The 19788-nt window shown below is 40.4% G+C and overlaps 4 protein-coding genes and 1 non-coding gene across 28 annotated transcripts in view; 2 read left to right on the forward strand and 3 right to left on the reverse strand.

Moving 5' to 3' along the window:
- Positions 1-133: 133 nt before the first annotated feature.
- Positions 134-1388, reverse strand: LOC126583680 (thioredoxin H2-like). The gene is made up of 3 exons (XM_050248180.1): positions 1181-1388; positions 922-1044; positions 134-598 (listed from the first exon to the last, which is right to left on the reverse strand). The coding sequence occupies exons 1-3, from the start codon at positions 1322-1324 to the stop codon at positions 464-466; spliced, it is 402 nt and encodes a 133-aa protein (XP_050104137.1). The 5' UTR covers positions 1325-1388; the 3' UTR covers positions 134-463.
- Positions 1389-1801: 413 nt separating this feature from the next.
- On the reverse strand, positions 1802-4817 carry LOC126583659 (uncharacterized). The gene is made up of 10 exons (XM_050248130.1): positions 4445-4817; positions 4298-4359; positions 4052-4195; positions 3813-3923; positions 3525-3720; positions 2963-3021; positions 2811-2863; positions 2503-2725; positions 2289-2397; positions 1802-2200 (listed from the first exon to the last, which is right to left on the reverse strand). The coding sequence occupies exons 1-10, from the start codon at positions 4692-4694 to the stop codon at positions 1941-1943; spliced, it is 1467 nt and encodes a 488-aa protein (XP_050104087.1). The 5' UTR covers positions 4695-4817; the 3' UTR covers positions 1802-1940.
- Positions 4818-4822: 5 nt separating this feature from the next.
- On the forward strand, positions 4823-4895 carry TRNAA-AGC (transfer RNA alanine (anticodon AGC)). Its single transcript has one exon. It is a non-coding gene; the product is annotated as a tRNA-Ala (tRNA).
- Positions 4896-9915: 5020 nt separating this feature from the next.
- The window catches only part of LOC126583664 (protein CLP1 homolog), a 33285-nt gene continuing 23412 nt past the window's right edge, over positions 9916-19788 (forward strand). For 7 of the 23 annotated variants that reach the window (XM_050248151.1, XM_050248150.1, XM_050248141.1 and 4 more), the window contains exons 1-7: positions 9916-10326; positions 10451-10519; positions 10586-10678; positions 10951-11192; positions 11327-11465; positions 11556-11612; positions 12017-12151. In XM_050248151.1, the coding sequence (XP_050104108.1) occupies positions 10150-10326; positions 10451-10519; positions 10586-10678; positions 10951-11192; positions 11327-11465; positions 11556-11612; positions 12017-12151 (912 nt within the window). In that variant the 5' untranslated portion in view covers positions 9916-10149. Of the gene's footprint in view, positions 10327-10450; positions 10520-10585; positions 10679-10950; positions 11193-11326; positions 11466-11555; positions 11613-12016; positions 12152-12237; positions 12471-12699; positions 12800-12879; positions 13163-19788 lie in introns of those variants that run through there. The other 16 variants (XM_050248144.1, XM_050248159.1, XM_050248157.1 and 13 more) reach the window with 8 other exon arrangements.
- On the reverse strand, positions 13810-15338 carry LOC126583678 (uncharacterized). Of its 2 annotated transcripts, XR_007609797.1 has the most exons (3): positions 15191-15338; positions 14111-14675; positions 13810-14074 (listed from the first exon to the last, which is right to left on the reverse strand). XR_007609797.1 is itself a non-coding variant. In XM_050248177.1 (2 exons), exons 1-2 carry the CDS (start codon positions 15256-15258, stop codon positions 14201-14203), a joined length of 543 nt encoding a protein of 180 aa, XP_050104134.1. In that variant the 5' UTR covers positions 15259-15338; the 3' UTR covers positions 13810-14200. The 2 variants fall into 2 exon arrangements, 1 of the variants encoding a protein (XP_050104134.1); XM_050248177.1 differs by having other exon boundaries at positions 13810-14675.

A 19788-nucleotide genomic window follows, 5' to 3' on the forward strand; every position in this document is an offset into this window, starting at 1 on the left:
AAGGACTTAACGTTTCAAAATTGGCCAACCACCTAACGCCACGATGTTCGGGGGATCTCACTATTCCTAGAGAACTCAATCTGATGGCTAAAGAGGCGAAACTGCGAGTTGAGATTGCCAGGTACAACACACATTGTATTTAAACTGCGACGATATTTCTACATCACGAGATTATACGAAATTACATACTTATGAATGTTTATGCTGGCTGAGGGAATTGCACAACCTGAAAGGGCTGTGGAATCAGCGGTGAGGCTGAAGAACCTACACATTGACACAACCTAGCAAGCATACACTGTCCGAGTCTCCGAGTCTCGGGGTCTCGGGGTCTCGGGGAGTTATGAATACGGTTCCCTTTTATAGTGTACAATATATGCATTGGCACAAACACTGGCAAGAAAGCTTCTATAGCATATCAGGTCTTACCAATTAAAACTGCAAATGTAAAACACGAACTCTGATCTTAGACAGAGCGGTGTTTCTCGACCTTTTTCTCGAGCTCATCTTTTTTCGCTCCGATCACCCGATCCACTTCCTTCCCCTTCTTCAACAGGACGAACGTTGGCATTGCCTGCACACCGAATTCCTGCGCCACTTTCTACAGGACCAAAAACACCCCTAGTTCAGAAACAAAACGCAATATGGTCCAAAGGCTACAATTAAAAGCGTTTTTGTCTAAGTTTGGCAGAAATCTTGATCCGATTGGAAATGCTTCTCTATAAAGCACTTGTACGCATAAGGGCTTTTACTGGAAGCACTGGTATAAAAATCCACAAATAATCCAAGTTGTACTTCTTGGAATAGCACTTGAAGGTGCTTCAGCTTGATGAAAGATATCACTTCTTAACATAAAAGCACTTCCAAAAATAAATGTGGTTCTAGCTCACTTTCAAATATTAGCAAAAGTTTGGAAGGACTTACAGATAGCTCGTCGACGTCGATCTTGGCGAACTGGACGTCGGTGAACTTGGCGGCCATGGCGCGGATGGCGGGCTCTATGAACCGGCAGGGCCCGCACCACGACGCCGAGAAATCGACCACCAGCTTCACGTTCCCCAATTTATGCAAATCATTAAGTCAATAAAATAGTAAATACAGATCCCTAATCTCTCACTAATTTCAACACTCAAACAATCAAAATTAAAAAAATTAAAAATTAAAAATATGCTTCGGCGAGTACCAGCTGGGAGGATTCCTCATGGGTTTTCAAGTGAAGCTGCCATCTCTCCGACGAGTTAAACGACGTCACTCCGGACTCCTCCCCTGCCGAGTCGTCTGCCGGCGCTCCGCCGGCGCCCATCAAGCTTGACAGAATCGCCCCCATTCTCTCTCTCTCTCTCTCTCTCTCGATCTATCTTCCAACGATGACTCGATGTAAAATTATGTCACGGTACCGTCTAATATTATCGAGGGGCCAATTGCATAAGACAAACGAATTTAGGGGTGAATTTGAGAATATGAAAATTACGAAATGTCGTTTGTACCCTTTTTAGTCTGGGTTGCGTCGTGCGTTTTAGGAGAGCAAATCAACGCACAAAGTTTTCAGTATGCCGGAACATGATTCGGTCGTGCAATAATGTAATGGGTTAAGATTCTTTTCAAGTTTTTAATTAATTATATTATTACACTTAAGGTATCAACATGTGTTTCTGACGCGTTGAGAAATCTCTCCATCACAAATGCCAAATGCATTTTCCTTCTTTTTTTTTCTACTTATCATGTGTCTTCCGAAAAAGAAAGGCTTAGCTTCACATTCACGTCAAGAAAATAAAAAGAGCGTGGAGATAAATCCTCACGTATACAACAAGATGCAACGAATTCATTCAATCTATTTATCATTTAGAACATCAAAGCAATTTAATTTGCAAAAATATGACAGAACCTCAACTAGTGCGCATGCAATAAATCTCATCCAAATACTACCATTTTTTGGGGTTTCACTAAAATGGAACAGGAACTCCTTGATTCTTGTTCACAATGGCCATTGCCAAATACCGAGTGCCCATTCCGATGGGCGCTTTTTCATCAGGCCCCTCCCAGAAGGGGGCCTCACCCTCGCCAACCAGTTGCCAGTATCCGTTCCTTAGAGACTCAAATTGTTCTTCTGTACAGTTCTGTGTTAATGCTTCCGCTCGGAAATTTATCCCAAGAGAACCAAGGAACTGAGACTGAGTAATCGGGCCATGGACAGAAATCTCTCCTGCAAAGATATTAAGTATCCTCAACCTGTTCTTGAACCCAATCCATGGAAATATAATACTTAAAGAAAGACTAATGAGACGGCGTACCTGAAATTTCCTCAGCAGAGTGCCGGATGGAAGCAAAATCAACATATGCACTAAGATCAGCAGACCCCGGATCATCCAGAATGTTGACAAATTTATGTTTCCGAATGGCCTGCAACAAAATTAAAGTATTGCAAAAGTTAGAATGACAAGAAGCAGTATGCATGATTCACGTCTTGAAGAGACTACCGAAACAAGAATTGGAATAGCAACAGACCTGCAGACTATCTGATACTACTCCATTGAGGCCATAGTCAATTATAAGAGCTCCACCTCCATCGGAAGCAATTCTTTCAGCAATAGTTTGAGTCAACTCCATTGCTTTGGGGCAAACCTCGATATGTTGAAGCTTTGCTATTTCTTCATTTCCAGCCCATTTGCAGCGTTTTGCAAGATAAAGAGTCACTGGTGTAGGCTGTGAAGACAGAACAAAACGAAACCTAAACAATATTTATGAGTATCGAATAACACAATTCTTTTGTGCAAGCATCTGCAAAAGAGAGTAATTCTATTTTACATCCTTACGTTGAATCTTCAGCAATATCAATCATTTTCTCAGACCAGCCACGAGCAGCTTTCTGCAGAAAACAAAAAAGATAATGAAATCCTTAAGAGAATGAAACAATATTCATAGAGCGAGCATTTGGTGATATAGATCACAAATGGACCACACAAACCTGAAATTGATGAACTGGTAAAGCATCATAAAACTCGTGGGCTATGATGATAGATGGCACTGAAACGATAATCAAGAAAGCTACAGTCAGTTCATGGGGAAGAAAACAAGCTGTCACATTCACGCTTCCAAGTGTTAAGATACAATACTAATTATATTGCACAACAACTGGAAGAGCTATAATGGCTTAATCATAACAAGGGACTGATTTTTATAAACTAATGAACGTACTAATTATCTTCGGCAATACTATATCCAGCAAGATGCATGTAAATCGATGCCAAGTTAGTGTTACATAATGCATCCACCAATCCTATGAGAATCTAGGTACGCATGCTATTTCCTTCTCCTGATATCGTCTTATCCGAAGTAAAATAAAAAGCATCACTTACAAATACAAAACTAAACTATCTGCAAACAAGTTGTTGCAGAAAGAAAAACTAGAGGTCATTTCATTCAACTGCTAGTACATGCAACCTAGAGGTCTTTTCATTCCATTCCAGTGCACATACGTACAAATAAGTTCATCTTCCTTGGAATACGATAAGAACATAACAACATACATCCTGTAGGAACGTCTTCCAATGTGGCATGCCAAGATACAGGAGTTTTAGCCAACGCGCTTATAGTCCTTTTGCCATCTGAAACCTCTTCGTCTGCACATTCCAGCTTCTGGTACTGAAGTTTCTGCAACGCAGGACTGCATTCTACCATGTGTACGTGCAATGATTTGGTGAAGTTCTTAAATTTTGATGCACCCTAGGCAACAAAGAAACTAAATTTTGTTACTGTATTTCCATTTGTATAGCATTAACAATAAAGAAGTTCAAATGAGCAAAGCCAGTACATACACGAAGAAGGTCGGCCACGAGAGTTCCTCTTCCCGGACCTAGCTCTACTAGGTTCACTTTATCAGGCTGTCCTATTTGCTCCCACAGAGACATTGCCCAAACACCAACCATCTAGATTCAAACAAGCAGAGCAAACAACAAATCATTTTCTATTCAACAATCAAATTCCTAGAGAAAATCCCAATTGAATTCGATAAATAATTATCGAGTAATTAACAATCCAACAACAATAAATTTACCTCCCCAAACATCTGGCTGACTTCAGGGGAGGTTATAAAATCACCTCCAGCTCCAAAAACATCTCGATTCATGTAGAATCCGGCTTTTGGATTTGTCAGAACTTCCTCCATATACTCAGCAACGGAGATTGGGCCGCCGCGGAACTGATAAAAAAAACCCACATCCATAACCACATTGTCGCTCAAATTGCAACATTTACAGTAACCCATATCAAAATAATGGAGAAAATAAAAGAAAAAACAAACCTTGATGATTCCCTTGAGGTGCTTGACGAGCTCAGAGTCCGAAGTGGGTTCATGGGAATGCTCTGCCACAAAAATTAATTGAAAAAAATAAGAAATTAATGAGAAAAACCAATTAGTGAATGCAAATTACGGATTGGTGGCGGTTACCAGCTGGGTTGTATAGGGCGGAGCGGTCGACGTCGATGGAGGTGGTGGGTTGAGTGGCGGTTTGGTCGGGGTTGTCCTCCAACTGTTCGACGAAAGGACTGTGTGGGATTTGGGAAGAAGAAGAAGAAGAATAAGATGTTGACGAAACAGAACGGTTGGGAACTAAAGGAGCTGAGCATGGTGAAGGAAAGTGGGAGTTGGGAAGACGGCGGCGAGCGGCGGAAGCTTGTAGCAGGAATCGTCTCAACATTTTGGAACACCGCTGGTCGCTCTCAGCAGGGACAGGCGTGGAAGTGACCAAGTGAAACCAACAACTTGAACAGACTCGCCAGTCACCACAATATCATATACCAAAATCAGACGGTACAAATCACACATGGGGATGTAGCTCAGATGGTAGAGCGCTCGCTTAGCATGCGAGAGGTATGGGGATCGATACCCCACTTCTCCAATTTTCCTTTTTATTTCCCTCAAATTTTTCAATTGACCCTATTTGTATTTGTATCTGGGTCTATTTTCTTTTTGGGTGACATCAGATAAATTTGGTATCTACGTCAGCAAATGTGTAATTTTCTTTATTTCCCTCAAAATTGTCAATTGACCCCCATTTGTATTTGGGTCTATTTTCTTTTTGGGTGACATCGGACAAATTTGGTATCCACGTCAGCAAATATGTATTTTTTTTATTTCCCTCAAAATTATCAATTGACCCCATTTGTATTTGGGTCTATTTTCTTTTTGGATGACATTGGACAAATTTGATATCCACATCAGCAAATATGTATTATTTTTTTATTTCCCTCAAATTTTTCAGTTGACCCCCATTTGTATTTGGGTCTATTTTCTTTTTGGATGACATCAGACAAATTTGATATCCACGTTAGCTTTCCTTTTTATTTCCCTCAAATTTTTCAATTGACCCTATTTGTATTTGTATCTGGGTCTATTTTCTTTTTGGGTGACATCAGATAAATTTGGTATCTATGTCAGCAAATATGTAATTTTCTTTATTTCCCTCAAAATTGTCAATTGACCCCCATTTGTATTTGGGTCTATTTTCTTTTTGGGTGACATCAGACAAATTTGGTATCCACGTCAGCAAATATGTATTTTTTTTATTTCCCTCAAAATTATCAATTGACCCCATTTGTATTTGGGTCTATTTTCTTTTTGGATGACATTGGACAAATTTGATATCCACGTCAACAAATATGTATTATTTTTTTATTTCCCTCAAATTTTTCAGTTGACCCCCATTTGTATTTGGGTCTATTTTCTTTTTGGATGACATCGGACAAATTTGATATCCAACGTTAGCAAATATGTAGAAAATCGTAATAACTACCTGATCACTTCAAGGTTAATTAGTTGCTTAGAAATAAACTGTCAAATCGTATGGAATTAATCCACCTTTAATTCTCAGGAATCAAATTATCTGCATATTATGTGAGTTAGTTTCAATCTGGGAAGTAAAACTGCAAAACCAATCCACGTCGAACCATGTCCACTATAATTAACCACTACATGTAATAAAATTTGTTTTGCAATTGTCTCCATTAGTTAATTGAAGTTTTGTTTGTTTAAAAGAAAAGAAAAACCATGATAGATGTAGCTCAAATGGTTATAGCATAAGGATTTAATCATTTTAATTGAACTCGAATGGCAGAAGTACAAGCACTCAATAATACGATGACTCGAAACAAACAAGTTCAGTTGAACAATGTAACGAGTCTAAGGTTACAAAAGCGTCATAATTTCGTACAAGCAAATTACACATTATTACTCATATATTTTGCTATTAATAAAAGAATTAAACATTGTCCGAGTTATCATTAATCTTTTCGTAACGTCCGTTTTCGTCATCTTTGAAGTAGTAGACATAGAAGAGCAGCAAACTGGTAGCAACGGCAACGAAATACATCAGCACCACCACAGCCAAGGGCATAAACGTCCCAAACTGATAAGCAAACCCAAACAAGATGCCACTTGTCAAAACACAATAGGTGAATCTCAGCACCTCCTTCTTCAACGACTTCTCGCCACGTGGCAGCCGGCTGTACACCTGCTGACACTTGTCCAAACCCCAGTAGGCCACGTAGACAAAAATGACGAAAGCGAGGACCGGGTAGTCGCGGGCCTGGTACGCCCGGTACATAGTGGTGAGGTAGCAGATTGTGAGGTTGAAGTAAGCAAAGTGGCCGATGAAGTCCGGTCTTTGAGTAATTTGTGGGGGTTTTTGGGGAGCATCGGTTGGCAACATATTTGCAATTCTCTGCAAGTTGTTGGGTTCGAGTTTTCGATCGAGTGAGGTTCGAGTTGGGGGGTTTGTGGTTATTTAAGCGAACCCACATATGGAAGGTGCGTAGAATTTACCTTGAAGTTGTTACGAAGCGCCGAGGAGTTGGAAAGGTGAAGTGGGAATTGCCCTTCAACTTTCTTCGAAAGAGAACAAGAAGGAGCCTAGAAAGTCAAGGTCCCATGGATTGTTTCTTGAATCCTTCTACGAAGGTGCCTAAAATTACAAGATGGGCCAAAGGTTTTCTTGAGGGTAACTACTAATCACACCGATATTATTATATGCACAACAATATGATAGTTGGTGCGAGAGTTTATCATAAAAGACACGCTCTGATACCATGTCAAGGTTCTGTAGAGACAGGCTAACGACTCATCATCATCAAGTAATGGTGATGATCACGACCATACCTACCCTAGATACGTTTAAATTTCGAGATTTGTGTAGGATAGACACCAATCTCAAAATTTAAAATCATTTGACAGTGATAAATAAGGTGGTGAACATTACTACCACTTGCTGGTGTGGAAGCCAGACTTGTGGCGAGGCTGAAATGTCTTTGTGAGTCTTCCCAGCCTCCGAAAAAGGTGGATCGTGACTTGCCATCAGTTATCATTTTTTTTAAGTTTAAATTATAGGATTTGTGTCTATCCACTATATATATATATATATATTGAAATTTCAATAATAATAATAAATAAGAAACTACCACGAGGTGACCCTAGTTAGAAACAAACTCCAGGTCCATATTCCATACGTCACGTTTTGGGTTTGATTCCTAGCACTGATGAATTACATGATGATGGCCATAGTAAGGCTGAAATACCTCTGTTCGTGTTTTCGACTTTCAATTAAATAGACTACCGTGACGAAATCACTAACTCGTCCTCTAATTTTTATATATAAATAATAATAATAATAAATAAAGTATTTTGACAAAATAATAATAATAATAATAAACAAGGCAGTTGGTGGGTAAAAGTAATCCCTATTAAATACAACTCACACTTAAAATTCCCAACGGAATTCCTCCGGTTTCTTATTACTCTTAAAACCACTCGGAATCCCAATTGAATACAAAGCGCCACTTCTGTACTGTGTCCTGCATAAAGCACCACTCGGAGAACAAATTTTTAGTTGTGACAGGAATACGGATGATACATTACGTATTTTTGTAAAAGTAGTGAAATTTTTTTACTTTTAAATTATTAACCTTTTATCACACGTAATTTATATCCTACAATTTATATAAACACACGTGAATGGTCACAGAAAAATCTCTCCAGTTGGAGCACCGAGAGCCAAGCTGGCAGAAGAAGATGGCGCACGGCGGCGGACCAAGGCAGGTGAAACTGGACCGAGAGAGCGAGCTCAGAATCGAAGTCGGCTACGACGCCCCTCTCAAGTTCCGCCTGCTCAGCGGCACCGCTGAGATCTTCGGCAACGAGCTCCCCCCTGATATCTGGCTCGCACCTTCCCGCCCAGGCTCAGATTTGCTGCAAGCCTTCTTCCCCTAGCTCTTTTCCCAAGTTTACATCTTTTTAATAGAATTTGCGTTGTGGGTTTTGATTGTTAAGGATTTTGAATCGCATTTGTGTTGTGGGTTTTGGTTGTTGAAGGTTTTTACTTAGAACGGAGCAACAGTTGAGAACGGAGACACCGTGCTAAGCCCTTGCTGCCCGATGACCCCAATTCTCAGGTACTTCTTGTAGTTCACTTGGTGCAAATTTTTGTGTGTTTTAATTAGTGTCATCCTCTGTGAATAAAAGTGTACTTGTTCACTTGTCTGTTTGGAGCAGATAATAAATGCAAACCTTTCTACATGTTTCTAGTAGTGTCATTCTTCACCGACTTATCGCAATGTGGCAGCCGGCTGTACACCTGCTGACACTTGTCCAAACCCCAGTAGGCCACGTAGAAAACACGACGAAAGCGAGGACCGGGTAGTCGCCGGCCCGGTACGCCCGGTACACAGTGGTGAGGTAGCAGATTGTGAGGTTGAAGTAAGCGAAGTGGCCGATGAAGTCCGGTCTTTGAGTAATTTGCTGGGGTTTTTGGGGAGCATCGGTTGGCAACATATTTGCAATTCTGTGCAAGTTTTTGGGTTCGAGCTTTATATCGAGTGAGGTTTGATTTGGGGGGTTGTGGTTATTTAAGCGAACCCACGTATGGAAGGTGCGTAGAATTTACCATGAAGTTGTCACGAGGTGCCGAGGACTTGGAAAGGTAAAGTGGCAATTGCCCTTCAACTTTCTTCGAAAGAGAACAAGGAGCCTACAAAGTCATGGTCCCATGGACTGTTTCGTGAGTCCATCTGCGAAGGTGCCTAGAATTACAAGACAATATAATAGTTGGTGCGAGAGTTTATCATAAAAGGCTTACTCTGATATCATATCAAGTTTTTGTAGACAGGCCAACGACTCATCATCATCAAGTGATGGTGATGCTTACGATCATATTTACTTTATATAGTTTTAAATTTCGAGATTTGTGTAGGATGGACACAAATTTCAAAATTTAAACTTATTTGACAGTGATAAATAAGGTGGTGAACATTACCACCACTTAAAAGTTGTGAGAAAAAAACACATGCTAACGAGTTTAAATTATAAGATTTGTATCTACCCACTGTATATATCATGAAATTTCAATAATAATAATAAATAAGTAGCCACCACGAGGTGATCCGTAGTCAGGGACAAACTCCAGACCTGTATTCCACACATCACGTTATGTGTTTAATTCCAGACATTGGTGAATCACACGATGGTGACTAAAGAAATGGTGAAATTGCCTCTATGAGTGTTATCGACCTCTAATAAAATAGACTGCCGTGACGAAACTACCAACTCGTCCTCTAATTTTTTTTATAAAAAAGAATAATAAATAAAGTAGTTCGACAAAAAGAAATAATGAATAAGGTAGTTGGTGGATCAAAGTACTCCCCATTAAATAGAGTTCGGAAGAGATATTCTCCAGATTTTTTCCATCAAAACCACCAAATCAAGTGATATGGGTTATTAAAATTTGATCCAACAGCTAACATTATTATAATTTTGAAATGAGCTTATTTTTAGTCGTTGAATTAAATTTCAAAGAGACAGAGCTAACGTTATTATAACTTTGAAATGAGTTTATTTGTAGTCGTTGAATTAAATTTCAAATAGTGACTTGATTTGGGGGGTTTAGTGAAAGAGATTCGAAATGATATCTTCCCAATAGAGTTCACTCTTAAAATTCCCAACGGAATTCCTCCGGTGTCTTATTACACTCTTTTACTCATTGAAATCCCAAACGAACACTCTTTTAAAACCCCTCGGAATCCCAATTGAATCCGAAGCGCCAGTTTTGTATTCTGTCCTGCATAAAACCCCAATTGGAGCACCGAGAGCCAAGCTAGCAGAAGAAGATGGCGCACGGCGGCGGACCAAGGCAGGTGAAACTGGACCGAGAGAGCGAGCTCAGAATCGAAGTCGGCTACGACGCCCCTCTCAAGCTCCGCCTGCTCAGCGGCACCGCTGAGATCTTCGGCACCGAGCTCCCCCCTGATTTCTGGCTCACCTTCCCGCCCAGGCTCAAATTTGCTGTAAGCCTTCTTCTTCCCCTAGTTCTTTTCCCAAGTTTACATCTTTTTAATAGAATTTGCGTTGTGGGTTTTGATTGTTAAAGATTTTGAATTGCATTTCTGTTGTGGGTTTTGGTTGTTGAAGGTTTTTACTTGGAACGGAGCAACAATTGAGATGGAGGGCAGTACGGAAACCGAGTACACGGCTGATGAGGTATTCCATATGCTTGTCACTAATGAGAATGTGAATGGTGTCTGATTCAAATGTTTGATTTTTCAGACTCCAAATATCAGCTATGTGAATGTGCACGCCGTACTGGAAGAACGGAGACACCGCGCTAAACCCTTGCCGCCCGATGACCTCAATTCTCAGGTACTACTTGACACTTGCTCACTTCTATGTTGGGGAAAATTAGTGCAAATTTTTCAATGTGTTTTAATTAGCGTCATTCTTTAGTGAACAAAAGTGTTTGATCCTCAATTGCCAGCTCTGTAAATTTTTAGGAATGATTGAGATAAGCTTGTGGCGCAAGTGCATCTACTGTGTAGTAATGCAAGTCCATTTTTGGTGCATATTACCTAGGATTGTTGTAATCCTTGCCAAGTGACTCTCTGTCTGTGGCTTATAAGCTTCTTTGTGGTTAGGGCCCTAGGGTGATTGTTGTGGGACCAACAGATTCTGGGAAAAGTACCTTGTCGAAAATGCTTCTTAGTTGGGCAGCTAAGAAGGGATGGAAACCTACTTTCGTCGACTTGGATATTGGACAAGGAGCTATAACAATTCCGGGATGTATTGCCGCTACTCCTATTGAAATGCCTATTGATCCGGTTGAAGGAATTCCTCTTGATATACCTCTCGTTTATTTCTATGGGCACACAACTCCTAGGTAATTGATTTATAGCATCTTCATATGGACCTATCATTTCACATCATTTGTTAATATCTGATACTAACATATAAGTAAATTTCTTGTCATGCTAATTTAGTGGAAGTCATGAATCCTATCCATTTTTTATCCAGTAATAATGTAGATTTATACAAAGTGCTTGTGAAGGAGCTTGCTCAAGTGGTAGAAAGACAACTTTCTGGGAATGCTGAATCTCGAGCTTCTGGAATGGTGATCAATACCATGGGATGGATAGAAGGTCAAGGCTACGAGGTAATTTTTAGGCTGCTTGCACTTCAGGGATGGCTGCTGACTTACTATTGAAATGGTTGTTTTAATGTCATATTTTTTATTTTCTTGCAGTTGCTTCTTCATGCAATTGATACATTCAATGCCAATGTTGTCTTAGTTCTAGGCCAGGTACATCCCTCTAGTTTGAGTTTTCTTTCTTATTATGATTTTACCGTACTGTCGCACTTGGTGCGATGGCAAGTGCCTTCGCCCATGAGCGGTAGGTCTCGGGTTCGAGACTTGGGAGCAGCCTCTTCATAAATGGGGGTAAGGCTAGCCGACATTCACCTCTCCCAGACCCTGCGTAAAGCGGGAGCCTTGTGCACTGGGTACGACCTATGATTTTACCGTACTGGATTCTGCAAGCATTTCTTCTTCCCCCCCCCCCCTCTTTGCTATTGTTGCTCGACTGTTACAAAGTTCGTCTTGGTTAGCATAATGCATCCTTGTTTGCAAAACATTTTGATGTTTTAACAAAATGGTTGTATATGTAGGCTCCGATGACAGTACGTTTATTTCTTTTAAATTCTCAGGAAAAACTTTGGAGCATGATCAGAAATGTACTAAAGAACAAGCCTGGTGTGGACGTTGTAAAACTTCAAAAATCTGGGGGTGTTGTATCCAGGAATGCCAAATTCCGTCAAAAATCCAGGAGTCATAGGATAAGGGTAAGCATCAATATGTTGCCATTTAATCCTTGTTATTTGTTCTTCCTGAGGAAAAGACTCATGTGCACTGATATTTCTAACCGGAGTATTTCTATGGCCTTGCAAATGATCTCAGCCCACATTCTAATATTGCGAATTTTAGTGACTTTTCTGTCTTTCGGATTGATGGCGGGCCACAGGCCCCACGTTCGGCTTTGCCAATTGGTGCAGAGCCTGCTGCTGACCCTACAAGATTGGCGCCTGTGAATATTAACCGGGATTTGCTGCATACCGTTCTTGCTGTTTCATTTGCCAAGGAGCCTGATCAAATTATTTCTAGGTAACTTATACCGATCTATCTGATAGATAAATAGATAATGAATCACTAAAGTATATGACATTGATCAGTCTCGTTCACTTTCATTTGAACTTCACATAGGAAAGTAGATGGTTTTACCCCCTCACCGTCACAAGAATGAAAATACATAGTAGTATTGTGGTATTTCTTGCTTGCTTTTCCGTCTCTGGAGATAGGGATGTGAATTTGACGGTGACATTTTGTATTTCAGAGCATGATTCGTGGTCTGTAGTCTTAAAAATTTACTTTTTTGGTTTGTTTTGCAGTAATGTTGCTGGGTTTGTCTTTGTCACAGACGTCGACATTCAGAGGTTTGTATAGTGAACAACTTGCTAGAAACACTTCTTGTATTCTGGTTTTCGTTGTTCTAACCCAATATGCGGCGTTACAGGAAGACAATTACGTACCTTGCACCATCGGCGGGGGAGCTTCCAAGCAAGTATTTGATTGCAGGAACCGTGACATGGCTTGAAACATGAAGTCGATGACCCGAAAACCCCAGTAGTATCGCTTTCCGGTGGATGTACGTTACTGGCTTATGTAAGGAGTGCAAGATGTGAGCTATCTAGGCGTAAAATTAGTTTTAACGATGTATCCCAAATACGACAACAGATCAGAATATTATTGTCGTTTTTTTGCATCCTAAATTTGTTATGCAAGTCTTCTTTGTCGTATTTTAGATTATACTAGAATTTAGAAAGGCGTGCCAAAGCCTGAATTACTAGAGCTTGGCAACCACAATTTTTTTTGTTTTTTTTTTTTTTGGAGAACCTCGGCGGTACGAGGGAAATTTATTGATAAGAAAAAAGAAGATACACCTAGACAGGAGGGGGACATAAACCTAACCCCTCATAGAACAAGAGAAAAGAAATACAAAAAAGGGGAGGACATGCACCTTACCCCTTTTGAGAAAGGAAATACAAAAGAGGGGTGTTTTTAGTACGAGATATTTAAATGAAGGACTTAAAGAGAAAATAAACCGTTCACAAGACGAAAGCGAACCACCGGAAAGCTGGTACCAGGATCTACAATAACATAATGAAGGCAAGAGTTCCGGACAAGAGGGAAACATTGTCCAGAAGACCTTTAATTTCCTTGTACTACAAGCAAACAGATGGAATAATTTCCTTTTAATTTTTACGGTTGCTGTATGTAGATGACCAAAGCAAAATATGTTTGAGCTCTTTGCAAATTCAGATTGCTGATTTTTTTTAATTTTTTTTTTCAATTTGAATGCAGCTTTGTCCAATCTGCTTAACTAATGGAAAGCCTAAGTAAATAGTTTTCAGGTTATAAAAAAGGAAAGAAAAAGAGTGCACCATTGTGAAACCATAAGCTCCTGAAAACTGCAAAATTAGAATCCCAAATCCATAACAAACACAGCCTTACATAAAAACCCAAAAGCCACCCACAAAAATACAAACAAAACCCAAAGCACCAAAACGCAATTCATAACAGAAGCACACACAAGCCAATAATTTCAACGAGTTTAAAGCGAATGAGTCGTAAACCTCCAAAGTGAAGAGAAACAGGGGCAGAAATCTTGATCGAGCCGCTCAAGTTGCTATCTGGGCACCAAGCGTTATGTATGAATCAAGAGGCAGAGCTGAGAGAAAACAGAGAGCTAAGAAGCGCGTATTTGGTTGTGTGTTTGAATGTTGCGAGTATGATCAGTGGGAGTATTCAAACTCATCATCAGCTCCTCAATTTTGTCACAGACATAACCAACAGCTGCAGTACAGTCTTATTAAGGTTTGGTATTTTTCACTGACATAACCAACAGCTGCAGTACAGAGTCCTCTTAGGATTTGGAAGGACTTGGTCGCGATTATCACAAAATATAAGGCCCAACATGCAAGAGTAAACCACCCGAAAGCTGGAACGAGGAGGAGCACCATTAGAACCAACGCAAGAGTTCCACACAAGAGGCTGATGTTGTTCATCACTTCATATATACTTGTATTGTTGGAAGCTCGGAGAATGTTGGCAGTCTGCAATGTCCCCGCATAAGTGAGTAAATCAGCAATCAACATCACAACAGTGTTGTGGTCTGTGACAAATGGAGACGGTAAATTTCCGGTCGCATGCTTCACCTGGAGGAGAACTCCTAAGCTGTTGAGGAGATGGAATATACATTTGTGTGCTGCCGGTGGAGATTTGTACCGACCACCCTCCTCCATAGGGCTGCTGTATTATACACAACACAGAAAGTTAATGAATGGGAAAATGATCTCTGGAACATTACTCTAATGATATCAGGAGTTCCTAATTTTCAATTCTTCCATATTAGTTAATGATATTGACATGCGTCATCAACCGTTAGAATATCTGCCCACAACCCAAACTCATTTGCTAGCTAATTAAGAACATGAGCTTATAAAAGACCCCGTTTCATATACATATTGATCAGAAGGCATGTTACAGAGTATCTGGAAACATTTGATCCATAACTTGGACCTGGAAGTTGAAAACGAAAAAGAAGGTTACGCAGAGTATCATAGATAGATTAACAAGATTGTTTACTGTTTCCCTTATGCTTTACAATCAGCTTCTGACGAAAGAGTAGGTGCAACATTCTTCATATGAGTAGACTTTCACCGAACTAGGATTCCGGCGACGTGCGTGAAGGAAAGAGTTTCAGAGAAGAATGGATTCAAAAAATTAAACAACTAAAAGATGATAACTAAAGAAAATGTACTAACCCAGCTGAGATTTGGGGAGGATTAACCGAAGTTCCGACGTTCATAACGGGGATGTGGATTCTTGGCATGGCGGAAGAGGAACGCGGGAGAGTTGGGGGAGGGAGGGAGGAGTGCGAGAGAGGATTGTGTTTGGCCTTTTGGCATGGCGGTTGAGGCTGTTAAATAGCCGTAGGATTAACAGGGAGTGCGCGGACTCCATCCCGGAATTCAATAACATATATATGTTACTTTTTGGCAAATACATGCCACATCATCTCGTCGAAAATATTTGCCATATCATATTGTCAACGCTGACACTACACTAGCGTTAGAACTAGCACTGGCAGTACTGGCATTGACACTGACACTGGCAGTACTGGCTCTGGCACTTATTTTCGACGGAATGACGTGGCAAATATTTTCGACGAGGAACGTTTATATATAATATATCGTTCTTCAGTCTTGTTCACACAAAACGTTAAATCTTTTCAGTGAGACAAGCCCATTAGCTTTCCGACCCCACCGCCCGACATTGCTGGAAAAACTACTTTATATATTATTCATATCTTATCTGCCATCAGTTAAGTTAATATTTGGAATTACGAATTCTCGGGTGAATTAAACGTTTATATATAATGTAGAATTAGAACAAGAGCAGGTTAATATATTATGTACAATAAATCTTAGATATATATCTCATTATCTGTTAAAATGTTTCCAATCTTTATCCATCCATATAGAACTAGCATTCAATATCACAGTGTAAACTGAAATAAAAAGAAACAGAGCGGTAATTTCAGCACTACATCCAATTTCACAACAAAAAAACCAACATTCAAGTTAACAATTTATATTAGCTACTCTCCAGATGACATCAGCCACCAATTGTTATGTAATGCACATACCTGCCACATATTAAGAAACCAGTAATCATACAATTAATAAATAGTGAGTCAGATATACGAAAGTTTTAAACCCCTTCAAAATAAGTAGAATACTGAGTTGAACTGCAGCCTATCTTTCTTGCAGAGGAATATCCCGATTTTTAGTTTAATTTTTCTTCTAAAGTGTGGGTTAAGCTAGAAACAAATTTTAGCCAGGAATTTCAGAAAAATAAATTTCAATCAAGAGAAAGAGACTAGAGGGAGCCATTAGTCCCAAATGCCTTCACAATCCGACCGAGCAAACATGTAATCGTCACCATCATTGTCACATTCATTGCTTTCATCCATGGAAATTTCTAGTTGTGGTCTATAAAAGTTATCAATGTTCTCATCATCTATTCTAAAATCAATAAAGCCGCGTAGAGACGCCTTTAATACAACATATCAATTTGATACTTCATCTTCTCTCGAGTAAAATACTTGTGTCACTTGTAATGCTAGGACAAAGGGGTCTCTCTTGAATTGACTTTGTCCTTCATGGAGGTTAACTAAGTTAAAGCCATCTTCAACTTTGACTCATTTTTCACACTTTCCCAATCACACTTAAAAATACTATCACCTTAAAGGTATAGTATTCCAACAAAATACTATCTTGTGCCTGTTGACCCTAGAAACTACAAAGCCTACGTGGCGCGCAGGCCAAGTAATCTATAAGCTAACTACGTCCTTCGGTGAATGCGGGGCGTGTCAACTCGTCGGCCGAGCTCGGTCGAGGAGTAAATTTGTTGATGTTGTGTTGGGCGCGCGGCTGACTTCTGTGTCTTGTGATTGCGACCGAGGAAGGAACACGTATCGGCCTCTTGGGTTCTTGAACCTGAAGACAAGGCTACTATTCTTACGAAATTCACAAATCGTCGTCGTCGGATTCGGTCACAGTGATGTTATTCGTCAGAGTAAACTCACGCCGAATCGACATCAAAGTGTAAGAGCACAAATACTCAAAGCGAATATAAGTCTTAATAGTAAACGTGGTTCGGCCGTCTGAATGCCGAACTCTGAATCCCATTTGCGAGTATCCAATCATAAAATAACTCGGCGTGCAATGCGCCGAGCTCAGTGAACTGTAACACCTCACTTCCTCGAGAAGGCTAATGAGATGGCCTCAATCAATAAGGATTCGGAAATCCTTCTCGACCAAGACTTGGATAGGTAACCAACCGTCCTCGCCGCAGTGATGTTGATGCCAACGGAAGATGCTGCGAGACCGACTGATTCTACGGCGACAGAGCTATCTATGCCGACTTAAAATGTCACCGGTTACTTTCACAGTGCTGTTGATGCCAATGGAAGATGTGTCAGCGAAAAGAGAAAATAAAAATCTCAAGTTGTTGAGAGAGTTTGCGCAGGGCAGTTGTGTGTTGAATTGGAGGGGCTTTGAACGATGCACAACCTCTTCTATTTATAGCAATGGATCCCCCCAAGGTCGAGTTAAAACCCTATTCAGACTAGGACTTCTTCTCCTGATCAAACACTGACTCGACCAATCCTACTTTCATTATGATTGTGAACCTAGTCCTTTATTGAATCAGATTTTCTTTTGGGTTATTAATCCTGCCGAGACTCCTTATTGCATCAGGACTCGACCTGTCTTGCGTCATGACCTAGCCGTCCTAGGTTTGGAGGCCCACGATCCATGGTACCCTTGTCGTAAGGCCTTCCGGGCCGAGAATGATTCTATACTCGACCCAAACTAATATTTTGGGCCTAAACATTGCCCCCTCGCTTCTGAGGTCCTCAGCCTGAACCCTCTGGTCGAGCTCCGGCCTTGAAGAAGCGAAATTAAAACTCAAAACTCAAATGCTCTTATTCCTGAGGCGCATTTATTGAGCACGATTGCACGATCTTGATATCAGGAGTTCCTAATTTTCAATTCTTCCATATTAGTTAATGATATTGACATGTGTCATCAACATCACAATATCACAACATCACAACATCACAATATCAGGAGTTCCTAATTGCACGATTGCACGTATGCTGTTGTGATGCTATTGTGATTGTTGTGAGGTGCAATGCAATTTCCAGCAATCACAATATCACAACATCACAATAGCATCACAACAGCATACGGCTTCTTCTTGAATTCTTTGACTTTAGAGTTTGTCATATATTATATATTATATAACATGACATCATGGTATGTTTCGTTCCCACATTTCTGATCCTACGGCTATTTAACAGCCTCAACCGCAATGCCAAAGGGCCAAACACAATCCTCTCTCTCACTCCTCCCTCCCTCCCCCAACTCTGCGGCGTTCCTCTTCCGCCATGCCAAGAATCCACATCCCCGTTATGAACGTCGGAACTTCGGTTAATCCTCCACAAATCCCAGCTGGGTTAGTACATTTTCTTTAGTTATCATCTTTTAGTTGTTTAATTTTTTGAATCCATTCTTCTCTGAAACTCTTTCCTTCACGCACGTCGCCGGACTCCCAGTTCGGTGAAAGTCAACTCATATGAAGAATGTTGCATCTACTCTTTCGCCAGAAGCTGATTGTAAAGCATAAGGGAAACAGTAAACAATCTTGTTAACCTATCTATGATACTCTGCGTAACCTTCTTTTTCGTTTTCAATTTCCAGGTCCAAGTTATGGATCAAATAAATTTGGTTTCCAGATACTCTGTAACATGTCTTCTGATCAATGTGTATATGAAACGGGTTCTTTTATAAGCTCATGTTCTTAATTAGCTAGCAAATGAGTTTGGGTTGTGCGCAGATATTCTAACAGTTGATGACACATGTCAATGTCATTAACTAATATCTAAGAATTGAAAATTAGGAACTCCTGATATCATTAGAGTAATGTTCCAGAGATCATTTTCCCATTCATTAACTTTCTGTGTTGTTTGTAATACAGCAGCCCTATGGAGGAGGGTGGTCGGTACAAATCTCCACCGGCAGCACACAAATGTATATTCCATCTCCTCAACATCCTAGGAGTTCTCCTCCAGGTGAAGCTTGCGACCGGAAATTTACCGTCTCCATTTGTCACAGACCACAACACTGTTGTGATGTTGATTGCTGTTTTACTCACTTACGGGGGGACATTGGAGGCTGCCAACATTCTCCAAGCTTCCAACAATACAAATATATATGAAGTGATGAACAACATCAGCCTCTTGTGTGGAACTCTTGCGTTGGTTCTACTGGTGCTCCTCCTCGTTCCAGCTTTCGGGTGGTTCACCCTTGCATGTTGGGCCGTATATTTTGCGATAATTGGGACCAAGGCCTACCAAACGCTAAGAACACTGTGTGCTGACGCTGTTCTTTTTGTCCGTGACAAAATGAAGGAGTTGATGAGGAGGTTGAACGGTAGCGAAGAACCCCAGAACGAGGGAGATTGAATACTCCCACTGATCAAGATTTCTGCCCCTGTTTCTCTTCACTTATGGGGTTTACGACTCATTCGCTTTAAAATCGTTGAAATTATTGGCTTGTGTGTGCTTCTGTTATGAATTGCGTTTTGGTGCTTTGGGTTTTGTTTGTATTTTTGTGGGTAGCTTTTAGGTTTTTGAGTAAGGCTGTGTTTGTTATGGATTTGGGATTCTAATTTTGCAGTTTTCAGGAGCTTATGGTTTCACAATGGTGCACTCTTTTTCTTTCCTTTTTGGTAACCTGAAAACTATATACTTAGGCTTTCCATTAGTTAAGCAGATTGGACAAAGCTGCATTCA

Source organism: Malus sylvestris, chromosome 9 (genome assembly GCF_916048215.2).
Source record: "Malus sylvestris chromosome 9, drMalSylv7.2, whole genome shotgun sequence".
Taxonomy (NCBI): domain Eukaryota; kingdom Viridiplantae; phylum Streptophyta; class Magnoliopsida; order Rosales; family Rosaceae; genus Malus; species Malus sylvestris.

Excerpts from the sequence above, each read along its gene's own strand:
- LOC126583680 (XM_050248180.1), bottom strand. The coding sequence starts at position 1,324 with ATGGGGGCGATTCTGTCAAGCTTGATGGGCGCCGGCGGAGCGCCGGCA. Across the intron at positions 1,045-1,180 it reads ATGAGGAATCCTCCCAGCTG|CTGGTGGTCGATTTCTCGGC; the intron begins GTACTCGCCGAA and ends GGGAACGTGAAG. Across the intron at positions 599-921 it reads TCGACGTCGACGAGCTATCT|AAAGTGGCGCAGGAATTCGG; the intron begins GTAAGTCCTTCC and ends TTGGTCCTGTAG.
- LOC126583659 (XM_050248130.1), bottom strand. The coding sequence starts at position 4,694 with ATGTTGAGACGATTCCTGCTACAAGCTTCCGCCGCTCGCCGCCGTCTT. Across the intron at positions 3,924-4,051 it reads TCAGCCAGATGTTTGGGGAG|ATGGTTGGTGTTTGGGCAAT; the intron begins GTAAATTTATTG and ends GTTTGAATCTAG. Across the intron at positions 2,726-2,810 it reads GATATTGCTGAAGATTCAAC|GTTTCGTTTTGTTCTGTCTT; the intron begins GTAAGGATGTAA and ends AATATTGTTTAG.
- LOC126583678 (XM_050248177.1), bottom strand. The coding sequence starts at position 15,258 with ATGCCAAGAATCCACATCCCCGTTATGAACGTCGGAACTTCGGTTAAT. Across the intron at positions 14,676-15,190 it reads CCTCCCCAAATCTCAGCTGG|CAGCCCTATGGAGGAGGGTG; the intron begins GTTAGTACATTT and ends TGTATAATACAG.